General features: G+C 37.5%; 1 protein-coding gene across 2 annotated transcripts in view; it reads right to left on the bottom strand.

Moving 5' to 3' along the window:
* The window catches only part of LOC127433993 (E3 ubiquitin-protein ligase TRIM37-like), a 34,350-nt gene extending 16,987 nt beyond the window's left edge, over positions 1-17,363 (bottom strand). For both annotated transcript variants that reach the window (XM_051686401.1, XM_051686400.1), the window contains exons 1-17: positions 17,227-17,363; positions 16,454-16,543; positions 11,518-11,619; positions 9,656-9,696; positions 8,049-8,165; positions 7,647-7,734; positions 6,445-6,567; positions 5,858-5,981; positions 5,423-5,490; positions 5,215-5,339; positions 5,087-5,137; positions 4,908-4,989; positions 4,629-4,705; positions 4,348-4,527; positions 3,425-3,539; positions 3,051-3,248; positions 2,522-2,658 (exon numbers count right to left, since the gene is read on the bottom strand). In XM_051686401.1, the coding sequence (XP_051542361.1) occupies positions 2,522-2,658; positions 3,051-3,248; positions 3,425-3,539; positions 4,348-4,527; positions 4,629-4,705; positions 4,908-4,989; positions 5,087-5,137; positions 5,215-5,339; positions 5,423-5,490; positions 5,858-5,981; positions 6,445-6,567; positions 7,647-7,734; positions 8,049-8,165; positions 9,656-9,696; positions 11,518-11,619; positions 16,454-16,474 (1,649 nt within the window). In that variant the 5' untranslated portion in view covers positions 16,475-16,543; positions 17,227-17,363. The remainder of the gene's footprint in view (positions 1-2,521; positions 2,659-3,050; positions 3,249-3,424; positions 3,540-4,347; positions 4,528-4,628; positions 4,706-4,907; positions 4,990-5,086; positions 5,138-5,214; positions 5,340-5,422; positions 5,491-5,857; positions 5,982-6,444; positions 6,568-7,646; positions 7,735-8,048; positions 8,166-9,655; positions 9,697-11,517; positions 11,620-16,453; positions 16,544-17,226) is intronic.
* Between the last annotated feature and the right edge of the window lie 1,019 nt (positions 17,364-18,382).

The following is an 18,382-nucleotide window of genomic DNA, read 5'->3' on the forward strand; positions in this document are numbered from 1 at the left end:
GGTTTGAGTATTTCTGTAACTGCTGATCTCCTGGGATTTTCACACACAACAGTCTCTAGAATTTACTCAGAATGGTGCCAAAAACAAAAAACATCCAGTGAGCAGCAGTTCTGTGGACGGAAATGTCTTGTTGATGAGCGAGATCAACAGAGAATGGCCAGACTGGTTCAAGCTGACAGAAAGGCTACGGTAACTCAGATAACCACTCTGTACAATTGGTGTGAGCAGAATAGCACCTCAGAATGCACAACACGTCGAACCTCGAGGCGGATGGGCTACAACAGCAGAAGATCATGTCTGGCACTTAATTAGAACCATAGTGTTCCTAATAAAGTGCTAAGTGAGAGTGTCTATACCCATAGAATTTCAAGGGTTTTTTTTATAAATAAAAAATATCTAACATAAAAATTTACCCCTCTGCAAATGTCAAGTAAGAAACACTGGTGTACACATTGGAAAAGCCAGAGATAGTAAGAACAGGCACTTGTAAGCAGGAGGCAAAGGCTCTGATGACTCATTCGTCTCATCTGATTTAAGCAGTGTGTGTCTGAGCGGGCGGTAGCCGACAGCATGAGCAGGAACATGTGAGGTTTTGACTCAAACACCTCACTACAGAAACACAAGTACTCCCACAGAGCCTACACAAGTCAAAGCTGCCAATAGTGCTCACTCTCTCTCTCAGATCGTGAGAGTACAGAGGATACAGAACAACTCTACTCTTCTTAAACAGAGTGAGTGGGGCTGCCTGTCACAAATGTGGTAGCAGCCCTAAACAAACTGTATTTTCTAGCCAAGACAAGGATACAGCTGTTCCCCTCTGGCACACAAAGCACCATACTCTTATGCAAGAATCCCAGTACACTAGTATTTTCCACACCATGAAAATGTAACATAACATATAATTTTTCATATAATGCTTCAAACAAAACAAAAAAAGATCGCAAGAGCTGATCACGATTTTGCCCGCAATGTTTTCTAGTACATCTACAATGTCAAAATCTATACCATAATGAAATTTGAGAGTTCTATGAAGTGCTGTCTTCTATCAGGTGGGGTGAATTAGGGTAATAAAGGCTAACATTCTGCCTAATATCTCCTTTTGTGTTCAACAGAAGAAACAAAGTCATACAGGTTTGGAACAACATGAGGGTGTGTAAATGCTGAGAGAATTTCCATTTTTGGGTGAACCATTGCTTTAAAAGGCACATTAGGCCCTTTCCCACTGCAGGTACTAAAGCTCGTTTTAGGTACTTTTCCCCGGGACTAGTACTTTTCATCGCTTTCGCACTTAAGGAATTACAGTTCCTCTAAACAATTTTTGGGGGATTTTTAGCTCCTACTCCGGAGTAGGAACTTTGGGGGCGTACAGGGACTGTGGAAGACTATGGGAGGTGCTGCAACCTGTGATTGGTCAAAAACCTGTGACACACAAAGCATTGAGAAAGAAGAGAAGTCCACAGCCACCATTAGTAAACAACTAGCCGCTAGCCTGCTACTAAGAAGATTTTACAATTCCCTTAACAGAAATAAAATAAACCCAACAAAGTATACAAAGAGGATCACCCATTTCACGTGTGTATGTGTGTCTCTTCATCGGGAGACACACTTCGAGTTTATCGCATCTGTACTGTTTGTACTGTGTGACTATACAGAAAATAAAGTGATTTCTGGATTACTACATCAAATTTTTCCTGGGATGATGGATATAAATATTCAAATGTTTATCGAGAGTTGGTAATTGAACTCTATTATAGACTAAACCGGCATGAAATCTAGTTTACATGAGGGAAGTATTGCTTGCCTGTTACTGTATGATAACTTGTATCAAGACGTATATTTCAGTACAGTAATTTATGTTAAGTAATAAAAGCCTTTATTGTAAAAGATTGTGTTGATAAATAGGTTTATAGTGCTTTCAATATGCTGTCCACTAAATTCATGTAGTCTGACCGCCTCCCCTCTCTTCTCACTGTGGCTGCTGCAGCATGGAGTTCCACACACAGTTCTCGTACCCAGTTTAAACTGTAACCTGAAGACACAGACTGCATCTGAAAATGGGAAAATGCTGCCTTCATGGGGCTGTATAAGGAGGTAGGATGAAATAAGGTGTTTTTTAAACTGTTCAGAGACCAGTAGGTTTCATTCATCCAAAAATGCTGTCGTTTAAACCATTAACTGATTAGGCAGCTGTCTCCATTTTCAGATGCAGCCAATGCTCGTGTAAAACAGCCTTAACAATTTAACTCTGATTCCGGCATCCTCTGTCTGTGTAGTTGATTTCGGTGTTGTTTCTATTGACTCGCGTGCTCCAACCATGTCATAAGAAAAATGGTCGATACTAGATGACGTCACTATGGTGGCAACTACGTGAATGCGAATGCAACAGGGGAAAAGTCTCCTCGGGAGTTCTGTTCCTCGTACGAGTTCTCATCTAGAAAGTTACTAAAGGAAAAGTACCTGGGCTGTAGGTGGGAAAGGGCCTATTCTGAAATTTCATTAAGGCTGTTTTTTTCATACATACATGGTCTCTTCATCAATGTCATTCTCCTCTGTGTTACTGGTGGCTGTGGAGCTTCCGGAGGTGCTGCTACCATCCAGAAGATTGACGTCTTCATCACCTGCCAGACAGTCCACCTCCAAATCCCCATCAGACAGCTCCTAATGTTACAAAACCACCACATCAAACACTTCCTAATGTCCATAAAACACGATCAAATAGCTCCAAGAAGGAAAATGATAGTAATGTGGCAGTCAGGTGTTCAGGATCACTACATAACACTTGTAGGATTATTTTCTTTAGCTATTAAAATAAGGGTAATTTAGTCTGAGATTGCAACATTGTGGCTATCCCTAAAATCACAAGACATTGTCACGATGATGATGTAAGAGAATCAAAAATGTTTAAGATGTGACTATGACGTAACCATGGCTAAAATGTAAAAATTATGCATGTCCTTTTTCTAGTTTTCAAAGTAATGAGAAAAAAGGGGAAGAATTCATTGTCAAATAAGTAGCTATGAAATTCAAGATGCTTTTCTCTCAGGCCTTACATTAGAGTCATCGTGCTGGGTCTTCTCCTCTTCCTCATCTTCCTTTGTCTCTACCGAGACTGCCTGAATACCCTCTTCTGGTACAGAGGTCTTTCCTTGCCGGGAGTCTCTTCCAGAGGAAACTGTGGGGAACAGACGTCTGTCAGGTGGAGAGGAACTCCGTGGCTTCTGCCGACGGAATAGTTCTATGGCCAGTCTCTGAAAGCATGAATATACCAGACAAAACAGAACTTTAGCTGTAAGAATAAGTCAAACTTTTGAAACAAAACAAACCAGTAAAACACTCATCCAATGAGTCCAGTAAGACCCCTATCCTAAGGAGTCTGTGTTAAGGCAGACATTATATTAAATATGAAGGTACCGTAGACACAGACCTCTTTCAGGTTGTTGATCTGTTGAATGTAGCTGGACTGGGCCGATTCTAGCTGAGTTATATACCAGTACTGATCTCGGCACTTCTGGAAAAACGTTGGCGATCGCACTTGATACCTGTGATATTAACGAAAAAGCAAGGTATGAGAAATGAAAGCAGTCCTTGTGTTGTATACAGTAATATAAATCTAATCAATAAAACACTGTGGGGGGGGTGGGGTGTATTCAACAATTATTCTGAAGAGTTATGACAAACATTCAATTAAAGGGATAGTTCCAAAAATGAAAATTCATCATTTACTCACCCTCATGCCATCCTTAATGTCTATGACCTTCTTTCTTTTGCTGAACACAAACCAAGCTTTTTAATAGAATATCTCAGCTCTGTAGCTCCATACAATGCAAGTGAATGGGGGCCAGAACATTGAAGGTCCAAAAAGCACATAACGGCAGCATAAAAGTAATCCATATGACTTCAGTGGTTAAATCCATATCTTCAGAAATGATATGATAAGTGTGGGTGAGAAACAGAACAATATTTAAGTCATTTTTTTTTACTATAAATTCTCCTCCCTGCCCAGTAGGTGGTGATGTGCACAAAGAATGTAAATCGCCAAAACCAAAATAACAAGAATGTGAAAGTGAACCACTGGAGTCGTATGGCTTAATTGTACGCTACCTTTATGTGCTTTTTGAAGCTTCAAAGTACAGGCCAACATTCACTTGCATTGTATAGACCTACAGAGCAGAGATATTCTTCTAAAAATCTCTGTGTTCAGCAGAAGAAAGAAAGTCATACACATCTGGGATGGCATGAGGGCGAGTAAATGATGAGAGAATTTCAATTTTGGGGGGAATTATCCCTTTAATATTAAAAAGGAGCTATTAGAAGGATAAAAAAAAAACAAAACCCGGCAGGCTGCACCTCAGCACAAGCGTGTCAGTCTGCATATTCAGGTATCCCTCACTGGCGAGGAGGTCTAGCCTGAAGAATCGATTATACCCCCAGCACTCCCCCACCTCAAAGTCTGATGCAAACTCCCGAATTATGTTTTTGGTGGGGTCACTGGAGGCCTGATGGACCATTTCCACTCGGTACTCATACCTGAACGGACACAGAAAGCATTTCTCACTCAGAATGTAATAGTTATAATATGCATGATATAATATGAGGTTGAGAGCACAAAAGCAGAGCATGTGGCTTACTTGGACGTCTCAGGTAGTCCCGCAGACAGCTCTAGAAAAACAGAAAGGTAGTTCCCCCGTACAACACCATTACCGTCCTAAAACCCCAACAAACAAACAAACAAAACACAGTCTGTTCAGTCTGAGATTAGAAAGGGATTGGTGTGAGTTATAAAAACCATTTAATTTCCGCCACCATGTTATGGTTAATTTCTGCAATTTTCACACTGATTTTTCATCATGAACTGCAGTAAAGAGAAAAAGCAAAGTGGCAGAGGAACAGGTGACTAACAAACTCACCGGATAAACCTTTAGCCTCCAGCATAGGCCTGATATCTGTAAAGGGGGGCTGTAGACGGGGTCGGCTCTCTGCCTCAAAGTACTAAAAGGCATTAGGACAACACCAATTCAAGTTAAAATAGAACTAATGTGCAATTTAAAAATAAAATGATGAAACAAGACAAAGAGATTATCATTACCTGAAGTTTGCTAAAACAAAAGTGCTTGAATCATAGGCAGGGACCAGCTCACTAAGAAATTAGAGGTAAACTGTAGTATACCATCAGCATGTTTGTTAGACATTAATTATCTATCTATGTGTGTGTACCTGGTGAAGTCTGGTGGGACAGGAGTTGTGACGAAAGACTGCATTGGTTTCCTGTGAACCTGCTGGAACATGAGCAGGATCTCTGGGCTCTTGGAGATTAGTTCACTCTTACTGCATGAACGCAGCTGTGGGGCACAAATGCACTTATGTTACAAATTAAAACATCCATCCCCATTTTATTTAACTGGTCTATGCGGAGTCCACACACCTGATGTTCTACTTCCTGTAGCAGAGACTCCAGCAGTTCTGTCTCCTGAGTCAGAGATGTCTTTTGTCCTGTGAATACAGTAACTTTATATTAGATCAGGGCTTAACATGTGGGCAGATTATTTGTTTTTATTTGTTAAAGGGATAGTTTATGCAAAAAAGAAAATTCTGTCATCACTTACACACCCTCATGTTGTTCCAAACCCACATGACTTTCTTCTGTGGAACCCAAAAGGAAATGTTAAGCAGAATGTTATTCTAAGTCACCATTTCCTTTTATTGCATCTCTTTTTTCCATGTAATGAAAGCGAATGGTGACTGAGATTCCTAACATTTCCTTTTGTGTTCCACTGAAAAAGAAAGTCATACAGGTTTAGAACATAATACAAACACTGCCTCAGATGTCAGTTTATGTGAAGAAAAAGCACAGATTTACCCATGAGTGTGATGAGTTTGTTCTTAAGTTGATTATCGAGCCGTGCGATCATCATTTCCACAGCATTTCGGATTTCCCTCACTCTCTCATCCTTCGCCCCACGCACCGCCTCTACGTTCTTCTCCTGAAAACCACATAAAATGCACCTTGATTAAATTCTCTAACAATGGAACCCATACTTGTGTTATTTTGTCCTTATTTCATTCAAATATATGTATTTCATCATTTTAGTAAAAGTTACATTATCTTAAGTTTTTAAATCCATCTTGAATAGCTTGAATTCGCCAATGTTGTAACATATGGCATCCTCTAGTGGACAATCATTTGACGTATGATTCAAAAGTGAGCTATGCACAGTAATTGATGTGTGTGGGTTCCTCAAAGTCCTAGCGTGTGACATTATGTAAAATGCCTTCCAAAGCACTATCAAACCAGGAATGTGTGTAATTAGATAATACTTGATTTATCATTTGCAGATCCATCTGAAAGGGCTTTTTGGCTGGTAAACTAGCATCCCTTATAAATGGTCAACTCAAAACAAGTCTTAATGGCTCCATGTGGCCGTGGATCGAAATGAGGGTGCTTACCACTTCCTGAACCAGACTGATGAGCTCCATTAAGCGGCGCCGTAGCTTCGCCACCTCCTCATTTACCTTTGTCACATGCTGCTCGTAGATCTCAGCTAGGGGTTTAAACGTATGACCTCCATGCTGTGGAGTGAAACGAGGGATATAGTAGGGCTGCACAATTATGACAAAAACCCTTATTTATTATTTCCCTTGATATTTGATACATTTTATTATTAGTTTAGATTGGTAGAATTTAAATTAAATACTTATTTTGTGTGGGGCAACTGCAGGCCATATTCTTTATCCAAATTTTGCTGAGAACTGCATTCCTCGATTACTTTTTGTTGTTTTATACATCAATAAAACAAGACAGTGCCTAAACTATCAAATTATTCATATTTTGAATCCATTATATAAAGCAGCAATGTGAAAATACTACAACATTCCTTTATAATCACTAAAGCTGTCCACACCGCTAGCTTATCCAGTTTCATAAAAGTTTTTTTTTTTTTTAGGTTAACCACTGCAAAAAAAAAACAAAAAAAAAAACAAAAAAAAAAAAAGTTGTAAATAGGACATTTTGGCATAACAGGAGCAGACCTAAATGGAATGTTGTAATTGACACTTTTCACAATTGGTTAAAAGGATAAATTCTCCTCCCTGCCAAGTAGGTGGCGATATGCACAAAGAATGTGAATTGCCAAAAACAAAAGAAGAATGTAAAAGTGGACACCTATCATGTCACTTCTGAAGACATGGGTTTAACCACTGTCATATGGATTACCTTTATGCTGCCTTTTTATGCTTTTTGGACCTTCAAAGTTCTGGCCACCATTCACTTGCATTGTATGGACCTACAGAGCTGAACTTTTCTTCTAAAAATCTTTGTGTTCAGCAGAAGAAAGAAAGTTATACACATCTGGGATGGCACGGGAAGGAACTATTCCTTTAATCGCAGCAGTCATAAAACGTGCAGCTCAAGGAAATGGGGACAAATCAGCAAGTTCATTTGAATATGTTGCACAATAAATATGTGTTTATCAGGGATCATACTTTTTTGAGACAACTTGACATCGATTCATGTTAGCCGCTGTATTATTCATTGATAATTTAAGTGTGACTACGCTTTTTCCATCTCAACACATTTGGATCGGAGATGGGAAATGACACTGTACACGCAATCCACCAGCCTGACTAATGCATTTGAGACTTTTGCATACCATGCCTCCCCACAGTGCACACTGGTGACAGATGCACTTCTTACAAGTCCAGCAAAACACACTCAACTTCTCATGATGGTTCTCACACCTGTTAGAGTGAGATAATCACTGTGTGAGGAGAAATTCACAGACAGTACTTTTGAAGTCATTCAGTATTTAAGAGACGGTTCACCCAAAAATTATTTACTCTCATTTTGTTCCAAACCTGTATTAATTTTCTTCCGTGGAACACAAAAGGAGATGCAAGGCAGAATGTTAACCCCATCTCTATTCACTTTCATTTCATCTTTTTTACATACTATAAAAGTGAATGGTGACTGAGGCTACATTCTGCCTAACATCTCCAAAGTGGAACAAATGGTAAGGCTAAAATAATATGCAATAAAAAAATGTGAGTCTAACTTGTCTTTGTCGTTCTCCTCATGTTTTGTGAGGTTGCAAAGTTGCAGTGTGTCCAGTTGTTGTGTCACCTCCTCTGCCCAGCGACAGTTGACCAATTCCCTTAGCTGGAGTGGTGCTCTGAATTGAACATGAAGAAGTCTTATTAGCCAACTCAATTAAGTACACTTAAATTCTGATTTCTGAAGATCACTCAGGATACCAATAAAAAATACAAGGTAGCAACCTTCATGCATTTTAATTTATCCATTTAACCCTTAAATGCATGGTAATTTTCCCAAACACCCTTACATATTCAGGTCTTTAGAGACATAGCACCTATATCTATCAAAATGGATGTATCACATTTTCAGAATATGTTCAAGACAATTAGAAAATAATAAAATAAAATATCAAAAAGATAATGCAACAAATCAGGACAAATCTAGAACAGGATTCATTACTTTCACACTGAAATTTCATGAGATGCTACTGGCTGTCAAACACATATTGAGCTACACATAATACACATAAGATACATATCAGCTACACCAAGGTTACACATACATTACACATTTGTATTTTCTCAGGCATTTACTGAGTCTAAATAGATGAATAACTTACATTATTTCAGTAGTACATCCAAATGACAATAGTCATGTAATACTGTTCATGTGTTGTACTTGCTATAGTTTACTTCCACGATGTTTCTACGTCAGCTAGCAATGTCAAATGCAAATCAATCACTGAAACATCAGCGCCACCTTAAGTAAGAAATAAGTATAATATGTATGTGTACATGCATATGGGATATTGATAATTCACCATTGTTGCACAGAAAATCAATGTGATATAGTGTTTATTTGTATGAATATAGTACATATTCCTCTTTTAATAAACAAAGAAATAGATATCATGTGATTGTATTTAATTTATGGAAGTGTGAAAAAAACCTGACACTCTTACATACCTGGGGTCTCTAAAGACCCTATACACTTCTGGTACTTAAACCATTATAAAAAAATAAAAAAAGGTTACAATTTTGACTACTTTTGTGTGTGTTAAACTATTTATAAGAGACAGATTAAGGAGTACTAAAGAGGTTTGGGCACAGCTCCAAAAAAATGGATGAGGTACAGAGGGTAGAATGAGGTCCTAGGTCTCTAAAGACCCGAGGAATGCGTTTAAGGATTAATTGAAAAATCCTATCAGATCACATGTCCAGCTGTGCATAATGTTCATTGTTTGACCATGTTTCCACAAGTTTGTTGTTTAGAGGAATTCAAAATAATTATGGGAACAGGGATGAAAAAAACTGTTCAAATATCAGCTCTCTTGATATAATATCTTGAATTATAGAGCTTCAGTTTGAACACATCCTTCAGATTGTTTTGGCAATTATTTAAGTGTATTATACTCAGAGGTCAATATCAGATGGCTCAGGCCCAACTGTCTAAAGCTTTTTTGGAAGAGATCCCTTTAAAAGTAACGATGCTTCCCTGAAACAAGCTCATTCTGTGAACAATAACAATAGAAAATCAATAGTTAATCCTCTAGATTTACTCCAAAGACTGTCATACCTCAAACATCATTTTAAGTCTAACTTTAGAAGAAGTCCCTTAAATTCTTACCGACAATGGGGACACTGCGCTCTCTGCTCCGTAAGCCATCGCTGCATGGGAGAAAAACAAAAGGAAGATCAGATTACCTTTGAAATAAATGTATAAATGCCAGCTTGGCTCATCTTTCGAATCACGTCTTTAAAAGATAAATTATTAAGAGTTTTAAGAGTTTTACTAGTTTGATGTTAAAATACTTCCCTATACCACAGCTTAAATGGATAATTCACCCAAAAATGAAAATTCCTTTATCATTTACTTACACTCATGTCTTCCAATATGTGTATGACTTTTCTTCTGCAGAATACAAACAAAAATTTTTAGAAGAATATCTCAGCTCTGTTGGTCCTTGCAATGCGAGTGAATGGTGACCAGACCTTTGAAGCTCCAAAAAGCACATAAAGGCAGCATAAAAGCAATCCAAAAGACTCCAGTAGTTAAATCCCTGTCTTCAGAAGCAATATGATAGGTGTGGGTGAGAAACAGATATATTTTAAAGTCCTTTTTTTACTATAAATCTCCACTTTCACTTCTACATTCTTTCACATTTTGAAAGTGAAAGTGGAGATTTATGGTAAAAAAAAAAAAAAAAAAAAAACTTAAAGACTTAAATATTTATCTGTTTCTCACCCAAACCTATCATATCGCTTCTGAAAATATGGATTTAACTACTGGAGTCTTATGGATTACTTTTATGTGGTCTTAATTTTATTTTTGGAGCTTCAAAAGTCTGGTCACCATTCACTTGCATTGTAAGGACCGACAGAGCTAAGATATTCTTCTAAAAATCTTCATTTGTGCGAATTAAAGAGCACCTATTATGGTTTTTAAATGTGCCTAATTTTGTTTTAAAGGTCTCATACAATAGATTTACATGCATCAAAGGTAAAAAAATGCTTTAATTTGCTCAATTTAAATGGCAGCATTACCTTTTTTTCCCAGTGTCAAAAACGACTCCTTCAATGATCTGTTCTAAAGGATTCATTATAAACTCCTCCTTTCAGAGAGCCTAATCTGCTCTGATTGGTCAGATGTCCCAGTCTGTTGTGACTGGTCAACCGTTTAGTGTAGTGTTTGAGGTGAGGTCAAAGCTGTTCGCGAGCAGCCAATGAAGACCAGAGGCTCGTTTTTATTACCAAATTACGTAGGTTAGTACAGGAAGTAAGTCTGGAATTACTAACGACTTGTTTCAGGTGTTCAGAATCGTTTTTTTCTTTTGGGAGTCAATAACATTTGTCGTGCACTTTGATTTTTGAAACTTTGCAGACTTTTTTACATTCACAAACAGCTATATAACACACTACATTAAAGGTAATATTTGAAAAACCATAATAGGTGCTCTTTAAAGAAAGTCATACACATCTGTGATGGCATTTTCATTTTTGGGTGAACTACCCCTTTAAGATGTAGAGACTATAAGTGAGCCATTCGTAGGATGATTTCCCAAAAAACTGCAAACATTGCTGCTTTGTGGCACTTTCAACATATCTCTGATTGTTTGAGCGGCCCAACAAAGCAATATTGGCTAAAAAGCATCAGTTTGGGGCAGGGATACCTGAACCAAGGCAGATGTGTGGAGTAATTATGTTTGAAAACATTTACATCACCACAGTTCATAAACTTTTTCACCTGTTCCATTACACTGTGCATCAGTTGCTGCATTATACTGTATTAACCTGCTATGGTAGATCACGAGCTTAACAAGCAATTTACTAATTCAAAATTCCCCACATGTGAATTCCCTCTTGTGTCCTGTCAAGCACAAACAATAAAGACAATCAATTAGACAGGCTTTTTATACACTGCGAGCTCCTCCTGTAGGCGGTGTGTAGTATTGTCATTGGGTTAGTAAGTGTGTGTGCTTGTTTATTCACCCGTATGCAGCTGAAACAGCACAGTTTGGAACAGTGAGGGCAAAGTCGTGCGTCCCGCAGCTTTTCCATGCAAATGAAGCAGCGGAAGACTTCCGCTATACTCTGAAGAGAGATACAAGAGAAGAGGATTTCATATCTGCCAGCCATATATATATATATATATATATATATATATATATATATACACACACACACACACACACACACACACACACAGACAGACACACACAGACAGACACACACAGACAGACAGACACAGACAGACAGACACACACACTGCCAGCCAAAAGTTTGGAATAATGTACAGATTTTGCTCTTATGGAAAGAAATTGGTTCTTTTATTCACCAGTGGCATTCAACTGATCACAGCGTATAGTCAGGACATTAATAACATGAAAAATTACCATTACAATTTGAAAACAAATTCAGAACTTCTTAAACTACTTCAAAGATTTCTCATTAAAAATATCCTCCACGTGCAGTAATGACAGCTTTGCAGATCCTTGGCATTCTAGCTGTCAGTTTGTCCAGATACTCAGGTGATGTTTCACCCCACGCTTCCTGTAGCACTTACCATAGATGTGGCTGTCTTGTCGGGCACTTCTCACGCACCTTACAGTCTAACTGATCCCACAAAAGCTCAATGGGGTTAAGATCCATAACACTCTTTTCCAATTATCTGTTGTCCAATGTCTGTGTTTCTTTGCCCAAACTAACCTTTTCTTTTTGTTTATCTGTTTCAAAAGTGGCTTTCTCTTTGCAATTCTTCCCATAAGGCCTGCATCCCTGAGTCTTCTCTTGACTGTTGTACATGAAACTGGTGTTGAGCGGGTAGAATTCATTGAAGCTGTCAGCTGAGGACGTGTGAGGCATCTATTTCTCAAACTAGAGACTCTGATGTACTTATCCTCTTGTTTAGTTGAAAATCTGGCCTTCCACATCTCTTTCTGTCCTTGTTAGAGCCAGTTGTCCTTTGTCTTTGAAGACTGTAGTGTACACCTTTGTATGAAATCTTCAGTTTTTTGGCAATTTCAAGCATTATATAGCCTTCATTCCTCAAAACAATGATTGGCTGACGAGTTTCTAGAGAAAGTCGTTTCTTTTTTGCCATTTTTGATCTAATATTGACCTTAAGACATGCCAGTCTATTGCATAATATAGCAACTTAAAAATAAACACAAAGACAATGTTAAGCTTCATTTAACGAACCAAATCTCTTTCAACTGTGTCTGATATAATGGCAAATGATTTTCTAGTGCCAAATTAGCAATTTAGCATGATTACTCAAGGATAAGGTGTTGGAGTGATGCCTGCTGGAAATGGGGCCTGTCTGGATTTGATCAAAAATGACAAAAAGTGATGGTGCTTTTTTTTTTAACATCAGTAATGTCCTGACTATAATTTGTGATCAGTTGAATGCCACTTTGGTGAATTAAAGTACCAATTTCCTTCCGAAACAGCAAAATCTGTACATTATTCCAAACTTTTGGCCGCCAGTGTGTATATATGTATGTACGTTTTATATATACACACACACACACACACACACACACACACACACACAGTTGAAGTCAGAAGTTTACATACAACTTAAACTCAGTTTTTCACAAGTACTGACATTTAATCGCAGAAAACATTCCCTGTTTTAGGTCAGTTAGGATCACTACTTTATTTTAAGAATGTGAAATGTCAGAATAATAGTAGAGAGAATGATTTATTTCAGCTTTTATTTCTTTCATTACATTCCAAGATGGCCAGAAGTTTACATACACTTTGTTAGTATTTGGTAGCATTGCATTTAAATTGTTCCACAAGCATCTCACAATAATTTGCTGGAATTTTGGCCCATTCCTCCAGACAGAACCGGTGTAACTGAGTCAGGTTTGTAGGCCTCCTTGCTTGCACATGCTTTTTCAGTTCTGCCCACAAATTTTCTATCGGATTGAGGTCAAGGCTTTGTGATGGCCACTCCAATACCTTGACTTTGTTGTCCTTAAGCCATTTTGCCACAACTTTGGAGGTATGCTCGGGGTCATTATCTGTTTGGAAGACCCATTTGCGACCGAGCTTTAACTTAATGGCTGAGATGTTGCTTCAATATATCCACATAAATTCCCTTCCTCATGATGCCACCTATTTTGTGAACTGCACCAGAAAAGTACCCCCACAACATGATGCTGCCACCCCCATGCTTCACGGTTGGGATGATGTTCTTCGGCTTGCAAGCCTCACCCTTTTTCCTCCAAACATAACGATGGTCATTATGGCCAAACAGTTCAATTTTTGTTTCCTCAAATCAGAGGACATTTCTTCAAAACCTCCAGTTCAGTACACCTCCTTTCAGAATCTAATTGGCTAATTGTCTAAAGACTTGACATCATTTTCTGGAATTTTCCAAGCTGCTTAAAGGCACAGTTATCTTAGTGTATGTAAACTTCTGACTCACTGGAATTGTTATATAATCAATTAAAAGTGAAACAATCTGTCTGTAAACAATTGTTGGAAAAATAACTTGTGTCATGCACAAAGTAGATGTCCTAAATGACTTGCCAAAACTATAGTTTGCTAATATTAAATCTGTGGAGTGGTTAAAAATTAGTTTTAATGACTTCAACCTAAGTGTATGTACACTTCTGACTTCAACCATGTATGTATGTGTGTATATATATATATATAGTATATATATATATATATATATATATATATATATATATATATATATATGAGACTGTTGAGTGTGAAAATCCCAGGAGATCAGCAGTTACAGAAATATTCAAACCACCTCATATGGCACCAACAATCATGCCACGGTTCAAATCACTGAGATCACATTTTTTCCTCATTCTGATGGTTGATGTGAACATTAACTGAAGCTCCTGACCCATATCTGCATGATTTTATTTACTGCACTGGTGCCACACGATTGGCTGATTAGACAATCGCATGGGTGATTGTTGGTGCCAGACGGGCAGATTTGAGTATTTCTGTAACTGCTGATCAAGCACAACAGTCTCTAGAATTTACTCAAAATGGTGCCAAAAATAAAAAACATCCAGTGAGCAGTTCTGTGGATGGAAATGCCTTGCTGATGAGAGAGGTCAACAGAGAAAGGCCAGACTGGTTAAAACTGACAAAGTCTAAGGTAACTCAGATAACTGCTCTGTACAATTGTAGTGAGAAGAATAGCATTTCAGAATGCTATTCTGAGATACAGGATTGGCGCTGTTTTGGCGGCACGAGGGGGATCTACACAATATTAGGCAGGTGGTTTTAATGTTGTGGCTGATTGGTGTATATACACACACACACACACACACACACACACACACACACACACACAGTATATATAAAATTAGAGTTATTTTATAATATGTTTAAAAATTTGCAAAAAAGTTAATATGCCAGAGTGAATATTTCTATCAAAGACCAGGATTCTGATCAGCACAGATGTTGGGGGCCTCTGTTTTACTATAATGTTACAGTATAATACAGTGCCTGGCCAAAAAAAGGTTGCATACTCTAATATTTTGTTGGAATGCTTTTAGCTTTGATTACTGCACGCATTCGTTGTGGTATTGTTTTGACAACCTTATGCAACATCACAACATTCATTTCCATCCAGAGTTGCAAAAATTTTTGGCCATTATTTTGTATTGATGACAGGAGAGTCGAACCACTCCATGAAGTCTTCTCCAGCACATCTCAAAGACTTTCAATGGGGTTAAGGTCAGGATTCTGTGGTGGCCAATTCACATGTGAAAATGATTCCTCATGCTCCCTGAACCACTCTTTCACAATTTGAGCCCGATGAATCTTGGCAATGTCATCCTGGAATACGCCCGTGCCGTCAGGGAAGAAAAAATCCATTGATGGGATAACCTGGTCATTCAGTACATTCAGGAAGTCAGCTGACTTCATTTTATTGCCACAATGTTGCTTAGCCTCGACCTGACAAATTGAAGCAACCCCAGATCATAACACTGCCTCCAGAGGATTGTACAGTGGGCACTATGCATGACGGGTCATCGCTTCACACGCTTCTCTTCTTACCCTGACGTGCCCATCGCTTTGGAATAGGGTAAATCTGGAATCATCAGACCACATTAACTTTTTCCATTGCTCCTCAGTCCAATCTTTATGCCCCCTAGCAAATTGAAGTTAGCCTCACTAGCAAGTGGCTTTCTTGTGGCCACACAACTGTTTAGTCCCAATCCTGTAAATTCTCGTTGCATTGTGCGTGTGGAAATGCTATTACTTTCATTATTAAACATAGCCTTGATTTCTGCTGTTGATTTTTTATGATGTGACTTCACTAAGTGTTTTAGTGATCTCCGATCACGATCATTCAAGATTTTTCTTCCGCGAAGCTGATGGTTCACCACTATCCTTCCAGGTTTTAATAATGCGTTGGACAGTTCTTAACCCAATTTCAGTGATATTAGCAATCTTTAGTTTCCTTAGTCGTTTTCTTTGCTTGATGCAGGTCAATACTTTGCCCACTAATTTGTACTGAAACACAGTAACATCTTTTCCACATCCACGGTATACATCTTCCGACATGGTGGTTTAAGAAATGAGAAGCTACACATTGCATCAGTTAGGGTTAAAATAATTGTTGCCAGCTGAAACAATATTAATATTGTTTAATCAAATAATTAATATTATATTAATCACTGTAATAATGATCCAATCATAGGCTCTGAAGTATCTGTTTATTTAAATCCAAAAGGTGACTTTTGGCCACGCATTGTATAAAACAACAATATCCTGCGACAGAGACTAAAAATCAAATAATTTATGCATTAAGGTTAAATATTTAGTGTCAAGTTTCCATCTTTGGAAAAAATTAACCAAAAATTAACCAAACAACAAAAACAAGCACAACTCATATCTATTCACATAAAAAACATACAGTACAAACACACTGTAAACACACCTCAACACTCTGCTCATCCATCTCAGCCAGTTTTACTTCTAAAATCCAAATATGTCTGATGGGAGACTCCTTGTGTGAGAGCCGCTTTCACTGCAGTAAAAACAGATGGCATAGACAGTTTAGATACTCAAATTTGATTAATGAAAGCTGAGGCAGTATTATGGCCACATTCTGCCTGATCATTGGAAAAATTGCCTGGTTTATCATTCTAGAACAGTCTTCAGCATTTCCCAGACAAATATTTGCAGATTGTCCTTATAAATGTGTCAGACATGCAGGCTTGATGTGAAAAGTTACAGAAGGCATTGTTCTGTAAGAACATTATGGCCAACACACATGACAAATATACTGTATCTACTGTATGAACTGCAGGCAATACTGCAGGACACATCTGCCAACTTCAGTTGAAGGTTTTAAAAGTCACATATACAAGGCAAAAATACAAGCTTTCGATAGACACAAAAGATAACCAATAACAAACGTTGTCATCTTTGAAATGTGACTGCAGGAAAAGATATTTGAGCACATGCAGCAAAAAAAAGCTTCATATCTGGCCCTGGTTCTCCTATAAAACAGTGTCAATGCAGACAGGTTGAAAAATTATTGATTGGCATTAAAATGAGAAGATATTATTTCAAATAAACAACATATATACACAGTTGACGAAAAGAAAATCTCAGGTGATGTAGCTCAGGTTAGCACACTAGCATGTTAGCTAGGAGGGTCTCAAAACTCATAAACCACGAAGAAAATAACAACTCCCATCTAATTACCTTGCAATGTTGCACCCGAAAAATTGAGTCCGTCACTCAGGGTGTACAAACAAATAATTTGGTGTCTCATGAAGAGATACTGTAGTACCAGCTTATTTACCGACTAGTCAGCAGTGAATGTAGCGCCTACAAGTCAATGTCAGTCACCATGGGAATCCGAATCCACCAATCGCCTTTATTGTTGGTGGATTTTTTGCTTTGGTGTTAACCAATCACAAACGAGCATTTCGCATGGGCGGTGCGTTTAGTGATTTGACACGCCTACTTTAAAGCGCCAACATCAAATATATAATTTATGACGCTTCAGAATGTTGTGCGTGTTCTAGTTGTCTGTTCATTTTTTTGTTCGTTTCCTATCTTTTGATAATGAAATAATCGCATAATCCATCAATATTATTAAAATATTAGTCATATCATTTTTTAAAATTTTATCATCAAATATAAATATACATATCTAATATTTTAATAAAGATAAATAAAATGTGAACAGACAACTAGAAAATGAAAAATACCTTTGTAAACAAGACTAGATTGTCTGAATATGTTTATATTATTATTTAAAAATATTTTATATTGATTTATTTTATATAGTATAATTTAATATTATTTTTTTATTATATATATTTAAACAAATTCTTTATTATATATATATATATATATATATATATATATATATATATATATATATATTTAAACTAAATACATTTCATAATGATCAATTTGATGTAAAACTGATGTCCTATGTATTTGTATTCTAGTGTAACATGAACACCAGAAAAACAGTACAGATTTGTCAAATGTTACTAATCATACAACAAAGGAAAATAAAATCATTTCTCATAATGACTGAATAATGCTGTGCAAATGTACAGACCTTGCCTAGTAAATCAAGATCTCAGTGTATCACTTGTGAAGTGTCTTAACCCTCCTGAGAGAAACTGACCTACATTCTAAACTGAGAATATCTGGAGACATGCAGGTAAAGTGGAAGAATCGGATGAGACTCAGGTTTGGTGGGGCGGCAGATCTGTTATGGATCTGATTAAATGAGCCATTTTCAAAGTCCCCTTTGAACATAAGCAAATTAAACAGTTTCATTTAGGCTATACCCAATGAGACATAAAACAACTCATTATAAAAATGTTTGAGTTAGGAG

This window comes from Myxocyprinus asiaticus, chromosome 43, assembly GCF_019703515.2.
Source record: "Myxocyprinus asiaticus isolate MX2 ecotype Aquarium Trade chromosome 43, UBuf_Myxa_2, whole genome shotgun sequence".
Lineage (NCBI taxonomy): Eukaryota > Metazoa > Chordata > Actinopteri > Cypriniformes > Catostomidae > Myxocyprinus > Myxocyprinus asiaticus.